The 13,133-nt window shown below is 57.9% G+C and overlaps 1 protein-coding gene across 3 annotated transcripts in view; it reads right to left on the minus strand.

The window, feature by feature from the left end:
• The window catches only part of PMEPA1 (prostate transmembrane protein, androgen induced 1), a 51,674-nt gene that overhangs the window by 7,533 nt on the left and 31,008 nt on the right, over positions 1 to 13,133 (minus strand). Inside the window, exon 1 of one of the 3 annotated variants that reach the window (XM_059407293.1) lies at positions 435 to 534. The exons of the other annotated variants lie outside the window; for them this stretch is intronic. Within the exon in view, the coding sequence (XP_059263276.1) occupies positions 435 to 519 (85 nt within the window). The 5' untranslated portion in view covers positions 520 to 534. Of the gene's footprint in view, positions 1 to 434; positions 535 to 13,133 lie in introns of those variants that run through there. 3 annotated transcript variants of the gene reach the window in all.

The following is a 13,133-nucleotide window of genomic DNA, read 5'->3' on the forward strand; positions in this document are numbered from 1 at the left end:
AAACTCTCATACACGGACACGCACACATCGAATCACATACACACCCCAACACCCGTCTAACACCCACACATGGACACACACACACACACACCCCCTCACACTCACAAACGGACACAAGCACACCCCAACACACATGGACACTGAACCACAAACACACACCAACACACACCCCCAACACACACACACACCCCAACACTCACACACCTGAACACTATCTCACACACAGCTTCAAACATACACACCAAATCACATACACACACCCCAACACATGCACACCCCAGCACTCACACACACACACCAACACTCACACACACACCCCCACACCCCAACACTCACACACACCTTCCCCAAAATACATATAAACAGATAACCCACCCACACACACCCCACACACACCCACACACACACATTTATCACACACACCCCACACTCACAACAGGACAGGACCGTGTGCAGACGCCCCCAGCCCCCCAGCTCTCCAGAGAGACGCTTCAGAAAAACTACGTCCTGGGGCTGCATATGCTGCCAGTCTCCTTTCTTTTTCTCTTTTCTTCCCCCCCCCCCTTTTTTTGGTGTTGTTTTGTTTTTTCCCCTCGAAGGCGGAAAAACCCTCAAGTGCTGGAAAAGGAAGAAGGTTATTTTGATCCTGCCAGAGCCGGGGCGGTTTCTGCTGACTCGTGCGGGTCCATGTCGAGGCGGCTCAGCAGCTGGCCGCGGTCGGAGCCAGCAGAGCCCCCCAGCAGCGGGCGCGACGCCAATCACCCGGTCCCGCCTCGGATCTGGGTGGTGACACGACACACAGGGCAGCAGCCAGCAGTGCCAGGACCAAGCCCTGCCAGCCTCCCCCAGGCCACGGTGGGCAGCTGCCCACCGGGGCACAATCCCCCCACACCCATGGCTAACAAGCAATTAGCTGACGGCTCCCCAGGGCATAGGTTCAAGCTCAGGGCCACTGACTCAGCTCTTCCTCCTCCAAGACAGGCGAACTGCAGCTGGGGGGGTTGAGGCGGGTGGCGGAGGGAGGAGTGGGGGCAGGCAGCAGGGGGGTGGGGGAGTCGGGCTAGTGGCGGGTGCAGGAGTGGAAAGCAACAGGCAGCATGAGGTACAGCTGTGTCAAGGGCTCTGGCCGCTCTGCTGGACCTACCCAAACTCCAGCCCTGCGAGGGCCAGACCCTCCTGCTTTAGTTTCCCTGCGGCTTCCGGCCGGAGAAGCAATGCGTCCTATGTGGGAACGTTACTGTTCTCCACACAGAAGCCCCCACCCCAACATCCTTTCCAAAGCCCTGGCCACCCCCTTCCTCCCACGAAGGTCCCCAGGGCACCACCTTCTCAAGCCACATTCTGTGTTGGCCCAGCTGCACTGCTGTCCACTGCTCACACCCTTGCTATCATCGAGCTGCGTGAGTCTGCCCACCAGGGGACACGTGGCAATTTCTCGGCACACTGGCGACTGTCACACCGGGCGCTCCAGGCATCTGGTGGCCAGGACCTCCTGCCGTGCCCAGGGTACCTCATGACGAAGAACGACGGGTCCACGCTGCAGCGTTGAGAATCCCTGTCCAGGGCTGCGTGTGCGTCTGGGACATTTCCATCATCCTATCTCATAGGCAAGGACAGCAGGGTCCAGAGATCCAGTGACAGACTCTCAGCCCAAGGGTCCTAAGCTGCTGGCTCCTCCCACGCAACCGTCCACTGGACGACCTCTGTGCGCCCAGGAATTCGACCTGGAGCCTGGGCCTTGTCTCTGGTTCCCAGGTGGGACCTCGTCCCCTCTTGCTCTGGAGAGCCCCGGAGGGAGGGCGACCTGGCCAGGGACTCTGGGGAGACAGATCCTGGGAGCTGAGAAGGCTGAGGCCCTGCCCGGGAGCAGATCGGGCAGGCCTGGATGGAACCACTGGAGGGACACCCTCACTTTCCTGCAGGAGGGCGGGCAGGCCCTCGGACCCAGCAACGGCGGCCACACCCCCTGCCTCCCCAAGACAGGCTGGTCCGGCGCCTGGGCAGTCTGGTCTGGCTCCCTAGGGCAGGGCCCTGTCTGTTAGGGCCCTGGATAAAGCTGTCCATTCAGGGGACACACAGGCCTGCTTTGTGCAACCCCCACGCCCTCCCTCCTCAGAGGGGCCGACGAGGCCCCTCCCTCAGCCCCATGCACTCTTCACCCCGGCCAGGATCAGGGTGGTGGGTTCCCCTCTGCCTCCTCCCCCTGCTGTCTCCAAGGACCTGTCCGCACCAGCCTGGACAAGGGAGGTGTGCGGCCGGCTGTCCTTGTCCTAACCCCAGGCCCCGGCCCTTCCCATGGAGAGACAGCTGAGGCAGCCGGATGGCAAAGGGGCAGCGGGTGAGGCCCGGGCATGCCCGTGGGGGTGGACAAGCCCTCCACAGCTCTCCTGACCCCACCAGCCCAGGCCAAAAGGGCAGGAGAACACATTCCTGGATTCCTGGGAGAGAATCACCCCCAGAAAGGAGCACAACACTCCTAAAACCATGAATGTGACGACGCCGGGCCCTGGGCCACAAACCCCCGGAAACGCACAAGGCTGAAGGGCAGGAAAACTCAGAAAAAGAGAAGCCATGACTGATTTCTAGGCTACATTCTGGAAGCCAAAGGCCTGGGTGTAGGCCCAGAAGAGGAGGGGGACCCCGAGGGCCCCTAAGCCCTGCCCCAGCTGCATCAAGCGTCCTGGGCCCACCGGGCGCCAGCCTGGACCTCACCACCCGGCCCATCCCAGCTTCCCCAGGTCAAAGGAGGCTACGGGCCCCGGGTGGCTGTGTGTAGATGAGATGCTTGGCACTCAGCACTCCCTCCGTGACTGTGATTAATGGGGGGTTCCTATCATCCCTGGACAGCAAAACAAGGGAAGCCCAAACCTATAAGCCCACACAGAGAGCGCTAAGCAGGGCTGGGCCGGATCTTCCAGGCCCAGCCCATCCCCAGACCCAGCGGCATGGGTGGGTAGGGGGCACGGAAGGGTCCAGAGGAGGCCCCCAGCCAGCAGCTGGTTCACACAACCCGTAAGGCAGGGCACACCTCTGGGCTGGCTGTGTTGGCCCTGGCCGTGGGGTGAGGGGATCTGGTCCCGCTGACAGCACCTCCGTGCACTTCCCCTCAGGGTGCTTCTTCCAGGAGACACCACCTTTGGGGGGACACAACCCGCTTCTCTAGCAAAGGCGCCAGGAAAGCACCTGTTGGAGAGGAGGCCCACTGCGGGCCATGTGTGCCCCCAACCCCGCCATCACCCCCCCACCAAGGACACAGAGCTGCGGGTGGCGGCTGCCTCCTTTCTACCGGCTTGTGCTGTCTGCCGGGCCCCGCTGGGCAGCTCAGGCTCCTGCACCTGTCCCCCGTCCAGGCGGGCACCCCGAACCAAGCCTCCGCCTCCTCTCCCTAGGCAGGCGCGACTCGTGGAAACCCCAGGCACGGAACAGGTCGGTGCCGCAGGCAAGCCGGCTGCGTGCGGCCACACCTCCCGATATCTCCAGAACCAGGAACGGTCTATGAAGCTCCCGCGCCCCCGGGCCGTTAACTGGCAACACATTCAGGAGTTTGGTTTTGTTTTCTTTTCTTTTTTAGAAGAGTTTGAAAGCCCTAGGCAGGCTGAAGCCTGCAGGGCAGTGGCCTGGGGATTTCCAGCCACTCAGGAGCCCGAGGGACTCGCTGCTAGGGACTCGGCTGCTAAGGGCAGACCGGGGGCCACGCGGACGACGCCTCAGCTCCTTCAGTCTGACAGACGTCCCCTCTACCTGCACACAGACCAGAGGCCCAGCGCCGAGCTCAGAGGGGTGGCTCCTCCCACTGCCCGCCCCCCTCCCTGGCTTTCGAGTCTCTTGTAACCTCAGGAGTCACGCCCAAAGCCAGGTCACAGACAGAGGAGGGCGGAGCAAGAGGGGGCGAACGGGCTGGTCAAGAGCCCCACCTCAGCACAGTCCCTGGAGCCTTACTATGATCCCAATGGTGAAGACTGCCGCATGGACCCGCCTCCCCACATGGACGAGTAGATGGAGACGCAGGGCAGAAGGATGCCCAGACCTAGGAGAGCCGAGATGGGCCTTCAACCCCGAGCCTCCGTGGCCATCTCATTCTACTAAATTCCTGCAGCTCTCCCAAAGCATTCCTCAGTTTCCCCTCCGCACACCCCGAGCACCTGCCAGCTCCCCGAGTGATCCTGGATATGCGGACCTCCGAGAGCCCCAGGGACGACCCGCCATCGGGGAGATGCAGTCAACTTAAGAGCTCCGAAGGGACAGGACACAGCGGGCTCCTGTCCCCATGTCACAACCGCTGACACCCCTCAAACAGGCCGATGCGCTAGAGATGCTGAGGTTTGCCCGGCCGACTGCCCGGCCAGGTGCACCCGACTGGCCTCTGCCGCAGGGTGGGGGTTGGAAGCGAGGTCAGTCCAATATGGTCACCCCAGGGGACAGCCAGACACTAGGCCACGAGGGGCTCAGGAGCACCTGCCCTGCTCCCGCTCCAAGGGCCTGGCCGCCAACAGGAGCCGTTGGGAAAGAAACACATTTCCCTCATCGTGTTCTGGGCATCAGGCCTGCTTGCTATGGGGAGGGCATGGAGAGCGGCTCTGCCATTTTTCTTTCTAATCTCCCCCTTGGGGTGGGTGATAGACGCGGCAGGCTCTCGGGGGTGGCCAAGCCCATCTTCTGCATGCAAAGTAAGGTCACTCTAATTTAATTTAGCGTCTTCTTTCCTGGTGAATAATTTCAAATTAACAGGCTCGTCTGCCTCCTCCGAGTAGCCCGACCCTCCCTTTTGTCTTCTCCTCCAGAGACAGACGCAGTCACTTTGAGATGTCCGCATGCCCATCTCAGGTCCTCTTCCAGCCCGCCTGACCCCGGACGGAGGCGGCGTGCAACCAGTGCCCCCTCCATGCGCCCATGGGCATCACCTTGGTGAAGCCTCACCATCCTTCTGTGAAGCAGATACAAACACGCTCACCCTCCACACCTGCTCTACGGACCACAAGAAGGAGGCGGACACAGGAGATGGCTGGCCAGAGGCCACACAACCCACAGCCCCAGGACCGCACTCCCAGGCCGTGCCTTCACGGCTCCGTTCAGCCAGCGGCCCCACACCCCGCGGTGCCGAGCCCGACCTTCAGCTCAGCAACACCCCGGATCCGGCAAAGGGCTCATGTGGAATGGATCCGGTTGCCAGGCAGGGGCGGGACAGCTCATAGCATCACCCACCAAGCGGTCCACGCGGCCAGTACCTGCGGCAGGTGGTACCCACCTCACCCACCCCCCTTTCCCTCCCTAAAGTGGAGGAAAATCACAGAACAGTCAGGAAGGTCACGCCAGGCACTCAGGGGAGCTCTGGGCACTTCTCATGGCACCGAGCACAGACCCTAACAGCTCCCATCTCTTCCACTGCTATAGGATCGCCAAGTGCCAGCCAGGAAGGGGACTTCCTCTCTCAATTCCCACAACAGCCCCCCGGGGCTGCAGCACCTGCCCTGCCGAAACCGAGGGGGAGAAGGGCCCCGAATCCTCGCCGCGCCCGGTTCTCCTTTTCCCTGAGCTGGAGCGCCGGCCACCGGGGAAGCCAGGATGCTCTCTCAGAATATGGCCTTTAAATTAAAATCCAATTAAAATTAAATAAAACTGTGGCTTAAGAAGGAAGCCTATTATATTTAAAACAGTTATCAAACTCTCCACCAGACTGGCGATATGGCGAGAGCATACGGAATTATTTTTGTGACGCGGGGACAGTATGGCATTAAGCAGGACCTGGTAGATTTCAGTTGATAGGACATCCGTGGTTTCCACCGGTGACCACGTGGCAGGGGCCGCCGAGGCCTCTGTGGTTTAGAGCCTGTGCTCCTAACCCGGTTACTTAAGGTAAAGATAAATTCTTTCGCAACCAAGTTTATGGCCCTGTGTTCTCGGTGGACAGAGCCTTGACCGGGACAAAGCCCAGGAGCCCAGGACACTTCCTGGCAGATGGGGTGCAGAACTGGATGAAAACATGCTATTTGTACACACAGCACTGCAGGAGAACACGCTCCCCACCCCTTCCCCACCCCTCGCCCCCCGCACAGGTACCAGTAAGCGAGTGTGACTGTCACCAAGTTTTCGATTGATTAATCATAGGAGTAGCAGTTGGGAGCTGGACCTCAGCCCACCTGGCTCCCGCCAGCCCACAGGAGGTTTCCAGACTAGACGACCCCCTGCCACCCCCTCCCCACCCCCCTCATGTCTGCTCCCAGTGGAGGGGACCCAGTTTGCTTCCTGGTTAACAAGCAGCTGGTGCAGGCGGCCCTGTCTGGCCTCGCGGCCGCACACCAAGGAATTAGGAATTGGCACTGTCTGAAATTTATGAAAATCTAATCTTGTTAGACCTGCCTGGATGAGACCCACTGGGGCGGGCTTCATTGTCATTCAGCAGAGCCCTGGCCTGCCTGGGGTTCCAGCCACATCATTACTGCCCCCCTCCCCCAACGACCCCCCCTGCATTTGAATAAGGACCCAGCTCCCTCCCCACCTAGAATGTCAAATAAAATTGAACCAGACGTCCAAGGAATAACTTTCTGATCACTCCTGGTGCCATTTCAAACACCCCCCAATGGCACATTTGTTTCTTAAGGTAAGACTGTTTATGGGGGGGGGGGGGAATGAATCTTTCTTTTGAGGTTTGAGAGGTGGGCAGCAAATCTAGGGCAGTATTCTCGTTTTTAAAAACAGACCGAACCGCTTCCTAAGTGCTTCCTCTGCGCCAAGCGTGCAGTCGGGCGTCTGGCACCCGTTAGCCCAACGCGTAGCCTTGTGATGCTGTCTGGTGCTGTCTGGTGGCCTCAAGGAAAAGTCACACGCTGGCTAGTGCGGGCAAACGGGCTGGGGCTCCCTGCACGCCCGGTCATGATAAAATCCCAGAAGACTGGTTACGAGCGTGTCTGACCCAACGACTCCTGGGTTCGAATCCCAGGCTTGCCATTTACCGTGACTCCAGGCAAATCACTCAATGTCCTCATCTGGGAGAAAAACAGAGGGACCACCTCGGCCCTTCTTCCCATGGCCGTGGCAAGACCTCCACCCGCTGACCTGGAGCCAATGATTCCAGGAGGGAACCCGTCGAACCAAGGCCTGCGGGCCCTGGGGAACGCCCGCCCCCACTCCTCGCGCACTCCGGGCTGGGGCTGTCTGATTCCACTGTGGCTGGCGAAGGCTCACCAACGTGGGTCGCCCCGGCTAGCGCTATAGTTCATGGACGGCAAAAATGGGGAGCACGGATGTAGAGGGAAACCGACAAGCTCTCAGAACTTTCAAGCGTGAACGCTCGACCTGGTGTATCAACTCTGAGCCCTCTCCTCCACATCCATTTTTCCTGGGACTCTCCCTCATTCTCACAGTGCTCTAACCGCACGGTCAATAAAACCAGCAAGCACGGCCCCACCTCAGGGCCTTTGCATGTGCCCTTACTGTTACCTGGGAAAGATCACTTTCCCCCATGCACACACTTGCTCCTTCCTTACCTTCCAGCCTCTGCTGCTATGTCCTTTCCTGTGGGAGTATCCCCGGGCACCCTGTCTGGAACAGGACTCTGCCGAAGCCCTAAGACCCAGGACCCTATGCCCTGTGCCTGCTTTCCTTTTCATCAGAACATTACTCTGCCATGCTATTTGTGATCTAACCACTTCCTTTCAGCCTCTCCCTACTAGGTCTCTCTCACCCAAGACGACAGCTTACGCCCTGTCCCCAGCACCTAGAACCTTCCCATGATACGGTATACAAGAAATATGCTGAATAAATGATCACATTTGTTCTCGTGGGCACAGGTGAGTGTCCAGACAGCCACTGCAGGTTTGCACAGAAGGGCAAAAATCACCAAGAACCGCTTACATGTCCTCCCAAGGGGCCGACACAACGCCAGGAAGCCACAGCCCCAGATCTGTGGACACTGGCACCAAAGACGGCCAGATGAAAGAGAAGCCACTAGATAGGATGAGTCTGTTTTTGTTTGAAAGAGAGCAAACATATATATTTTAAAATAAAGTGAAACTTAGGACACATATGTATGTCTGTGGGCGACAGCTGTGTCTGCCCAGACCGGGGACCAGCAGGACACCTGCAGAACAAGATGGCCAGGCATGGCTGCCCTGCGGAGGACCCACAGAGGGGGCGAGAGGGAGTCTAGGGCAGAGTCCTGGATGCCCATCCTGAGACACACTTGGCCAGAGGGCAGCCAGACAAGTGAGAATCAGTGGGAGACCATGGTGTGCTCTGGAGCCTGGCAGTGGGGTGGGGGTGGGGAGCAGGGGCACATGCCCAGCAGGGAAGTGTTGTGTGCAGATGTGCATGTGACCAGGGAGGAAGAGGGAGAGTCCGCCAGGTGATGGAAGGCTGAAGTGGCCTCCAGGACCAGGGAAAGGTGTGAGCCTGGTCCACCTCCCTTGTCCTCGGCAATACACATGTCAAAAGCACACCCTTGTCCCTGCAGTGGCCGCGAATCCACCCACATATCCTGCTGGGGGGAGGTCTCCTCTTAACTGGCATGGGATCCTGTCCTAGTTGCAGAAGGATCACTCAGGCCAGGGGGAACAGTGCCCCTTGCCCCAAGGTCACCCTCTGGGGGTGGCCTCAGACAGGCTGCAGCTGCCCAATGGGGGGGCCCAGGGCTAAGAGCACACGTGAAAACCCCAGGGACAGCAAAGCCTCCTGACCCCCGGCTCCTTCACTCAGTAAAGACAAAGCCGTGCCTTTTATCTTTCTTCGCTATTATCCAAATGGAGAGAACTAATGAGATTTTTTTTCTATTGTCACTGACATCGAACATCTTTAAACACCCACTGTCAGCAAAATATCAATCACCGTTCGAGAGTTATTGGCAGAATGGAGTGAATTCACGGAGAGAAAACGGTTTCTGCCGTTGGACATGTTGGAGTGCCACGGAAAGTTATTTAGAATAAATCAAACGCGTTCTGTTAATTGAAGAGAACAGGGAGCAAGTGGGGAATGGGTCGCACGGGTGAGTGAGTCTGTCTGCCGGCGGTAGTGCTGGTGGCCACAGTCCTCTTGGAGGACGCATGCTACCCTGCAACCCCGCAAGCTCAACTTCCAGGACTGCATCCAACGGAAACAGGCACAGAAGGCCGGAGAGCAAGTATGTACGAGGATACCTCTGCAGGGTTTTGTTTTGTTTTTTTCTTTTTAAAAAGCAAACAATCAGAGACCAAACAAACCTTGGGACTTCACATTATGGGACCGAACGGGGCCATTCAAAATACACATAAATCTACCATCATGTTTCTCAACCTTGGCATGACTGACGTCTTGAGCTGGACACTGTTTGCGGTGGCGGTCGTCCTGGGCCTCAGGGGGTGTTAGCAGCACCCTCTCCCCACTGGAGGCAAGTAACACCATCACCCCTAAGTTGTGGCAACTAAAAATGCCTCCAGACATCACCCAACGTCCCCTGGGAGGTGGGGGCAGGGGCAGAAAATGGGTGGAAAACCACTGATCTAAGTTTGATGCTGGAAGGATGTTTGCAGTTTCTTAAGGAGAAATCCTAAAACAGGAGCAGCAGATATAATACGGACCCACTTTCACATAAAAAATGAGAATGATCATCAAATCATTTAACACGACTACTTCTGAAAGAGGGAAGCCGAGCTCTTTTCTTTGTGCTTCTATACCACTTGCGGGTTTATGGTCAACGTTGATCATTTTAATTCTTAGAATCCTAACACACAAAAACAACTCAGGCACACGCGTGCCCGTCTGTGTGTTTCCACGTGCGGCTCACAGCGCCACTCCCGCTCGCCCTGGCCCCTCGGGGGGACACCGTGTGCTCCTTGAAAGCCAGCAGATGTTTCTCTCAATTACTGATTTTCAAGAGCCCGGTGTTTCCCGACGGGAGCTGGGATGGCAGCCCCAGGGGAGGGGAAGGAAGGCCAGGCGCCCTTTCCAAGCCTCTCTGACAAAAAGCACCTCTCGGGACCTGGGGCCACACTGCAACTGGTCTGTGGCCACTTGTCAACGGCTCCCTCCTTGCAAGACTACAGGGGTCCAGCTATTCTGGGTCTCACCCAGGGCAAGGGCAGGGAGGTAGCCCAATAGCCAAGGTCAAGCCCAGCCCTGGCTGCCCCAGAACAACTTCCCCATCCTACTACTGTGCTGCCAAGTCCAGGCCACTGTCCTGGGACCATATGTCTCCGACTGATGGCATCAGGGCCACCACGGTTCTCAGGCAGCGAAGAATCTAGGACCCGAGCACCCAGGAGCCTGACCTCCAGAGCCGGGCAGGGGCTCCAGGTGTAGACCCGGATGCATCAAGCACCTTTCTCTTTCCTCTACCTTCGGCCCTCACTGCCATCTGGAAGCTCCCTCCTGGAGCTAACCTGGGAACTGAATTCCCTGGAAGAATGGCTCCCGGTAAACCCTGCCATGGAGACCACTCCCAACACAAGAGTCCACAGAGCCCGCAGTGTTCAGCAGCTTCCCAAATTCTTTGTTTGGACCAGAAGGAGGCCTCGGGCTATGGACTGGGTTATCTGTGCCCCATCCCGTCTCCCCCCAATTCCTAGGTCCACGCCTTAACTCCCAGTGTGGCTGTATTTGGAGATGGTCTCTAAGGAAGGAAGGTTACAGCAAGTCATGGGGAAGAGGCCCGAGTTTACAGGATCAGTGTCCTCGTAAGAAGGGGCACCAGAGAGCTCCTTTTTCCTCCCTGTACAGCACACATGGACGAGGCCGTGCGAAGACACACAGGCGGCGGCCGCCTACCAGCCAGCAAAAAAGCTCCCCCCTGAAACTGAACTTGCTGGCAACTTGAACTTGGATTTCTTGCCTCCGGGACAGAAAGAAAATACACTTCTGTTCAAGCCCCCAGACGGTGGTTATTTTGTTAGAACAAGTCCAGCTGACTAGAGGACACCAGGTAGAGGAGCTAAGTGAGGCGAATTCTGTGAATTCTGCTACCAGCTAAGGACGGCACCTGTCCGGCGGTGGGGGCTGGGGACAGACCGAGGGACACATCGTCCCTCAGGCACCCCTTCAGGACAGGACAGCCAGCAGCAGGGCCTCGACCTCTATGCAGGACACCAGGGGCTTTTCCCATTCATTCTCTCAAGTGGTGCGTATGTCCTGTGCCCCCACCATGTGCCAGGCCCACCTGGAGCCGAGCTGCTCCCAGGCAGGAGGCGCCTGAAATCCTATCTTGCCTTGTCCTTTCCGAGGCAGAACAATTCGAATCCGTGCTCCCGGAAAACCTGGCTGGACTTCTATGTGGGATAAACGGATGATGAAGCGGAAGTCTCCTACTGCCTTCTAACCGGGAGGGGATGGCAGCACAGTGCGCACCTGCTGTGTCACCTGCCCCATACCCCGGTCTCTGGGACCTCACCGCCGCCTCTCGCAGCTCTCCAGGACGGCCCTGGAGCCGTGTCCCCGTAAGCTAAGGACAAGGGAGCTGAGGCTGGCAGGGGCAGAACCACAACTTCACGGGGCCCTGCGGGGAGGTTCTAGGAAATAAGGCTGGACACGCTGACCGTGGTCTGCTGCATGGACCACATGGCTGGACAGGGCCTGAGCCTGGGAGGAGCTCACGTGGGGAGAGTGACGTCACCCATGCAGGGCAACCCCACCCCCCAGCCCGCCCTAAGCAGGTGGGAGAGCGAATGTCAACTCCTGCTTCTCTCTGAGGGTCTGGGAGGCTGGGTGGCTGAGATTCTCCATGGACTGGCCTCCGGTCTGTGATCACCTCTGTGCTTGTCCCGGGGTGTCTGTGTTTCCTGTGTGTGTGTGCGTGTGCGTGCGTGCACGCGCGTGCACACGTGAGAGAGGGAGGGAGACAGTCTGGGGTCTAAATCTGCCAGAACTCTCCCTGTGACTCGGGACGAGTTCTTCCTTTTTCTTTTTCAGGCGACAGTCAAAACACATTCCCTGGGGCAGTTACAAGCCTCCCCGACACCAGCCGTCTCTTCCCATCCCCACCCCACAGGTGAGGCTGTTCCCACCTTCCGTATCATTTCCTTTTGAAACAGCACCTTCCAGAAGCAGGAAAATCCCAATAGCTGGGAAGACCGAAGTAGGACCAAGGAGCTCCCCAAGGTGCCTTTTCTGCCCTCCGAGACAGGGACGTGGCAACACGGTGGGGGCCGAGTGGTCCAGCTCTGGATTCAAATCCGGACGTTGCCACACACTGTGTGGGTGCCCGTAAGTGGTCACTTGGCCCACGTGCCTTAGTTTCCCCCATCAGAAAGATGGACAATGCATAACTTGGCCAGGCTTGTGCAGACTAACAGAGCTAGCAGAGGTACAGAAGTTCTACCAACACTAGCCGGTACCCAGCAAGAGCATAATAAACGGTGGCCCCCATTAGATTAAAACGCAGGCCACTCGCCGGACTGGGCAAGGCATGAGGGCTACGAAGATGTCAGTGTTCATTTATTAAATGATCTGGAGTGGCTGATGCTGAGCACGTAAATTCAATTTGTATGATGACAGCTAGTGTGGAGACAGGGGAAGAGAACAACACGAAAATCCACCGGGAGACAGACCTCCACGGCAGCCCAAGGTCTGGCTACAAACACCCAAGGTGGGTGGCTGGCGGGGGGTTCTGTCCTCTCAGGGCACAGCTGCAGGACACCCAGGGGTCGTCCCTCAAGACCAAAGGGTTCACTTCACCTACGTGTCCTCCCCGTATCTCCACTTCCTCCATGGCACACGGACTCCCCTCCTCCAGTCTATTCTGCATACAGCAGCCAGAGCAATTTTTAAAAATATCGATCAAAGTACTGACTCACGCTCAGATTAGAACCCTACGGAGGCTCAGCTTCCTTTCTGTACCTCCCACCTCCTTCCCTTATTCACCATACTCCAGCCACACTGGCCTCTTTCCTGTTCCCACCCCAGGACCTTTGCATGTGCAGTTTTGTCCTGGAATCTTCGCATGGCCTTCCATGTTACCATGTCAAGGAGGCCTCCCAAATGCCCCATTCCAAATACATAACACCTCTGACCTCTGCATCCCCTGATGGCCTGTGTCGGCCACAAGAGGCGATGCAGTGTACGGACAGGGCCTGGATTTTCCTAGTTCTGTCTCGTTCTAGCTCTCTCTGCCTCTGCTTCTTCACCTGCACCATGCGGTGAATGACAGCCTCACCACACTGGCCTGTTCAAGA

The sequence above is a fragment of the Mustela nigripes genome, chromosome 7 (genome assembly GCF_022355385.1).
Source record: "Mustela nigripes isolate SB6536 chromosome 7, MUSNIG.SB6536, whole genome shotgun sequence".
Classification (NCBI taxonomy): Eukaryota; Metazoa; Chordata; class Mammalia; order Carnivora; family Mustelidae; genus Mustela; species Mustela nigripes.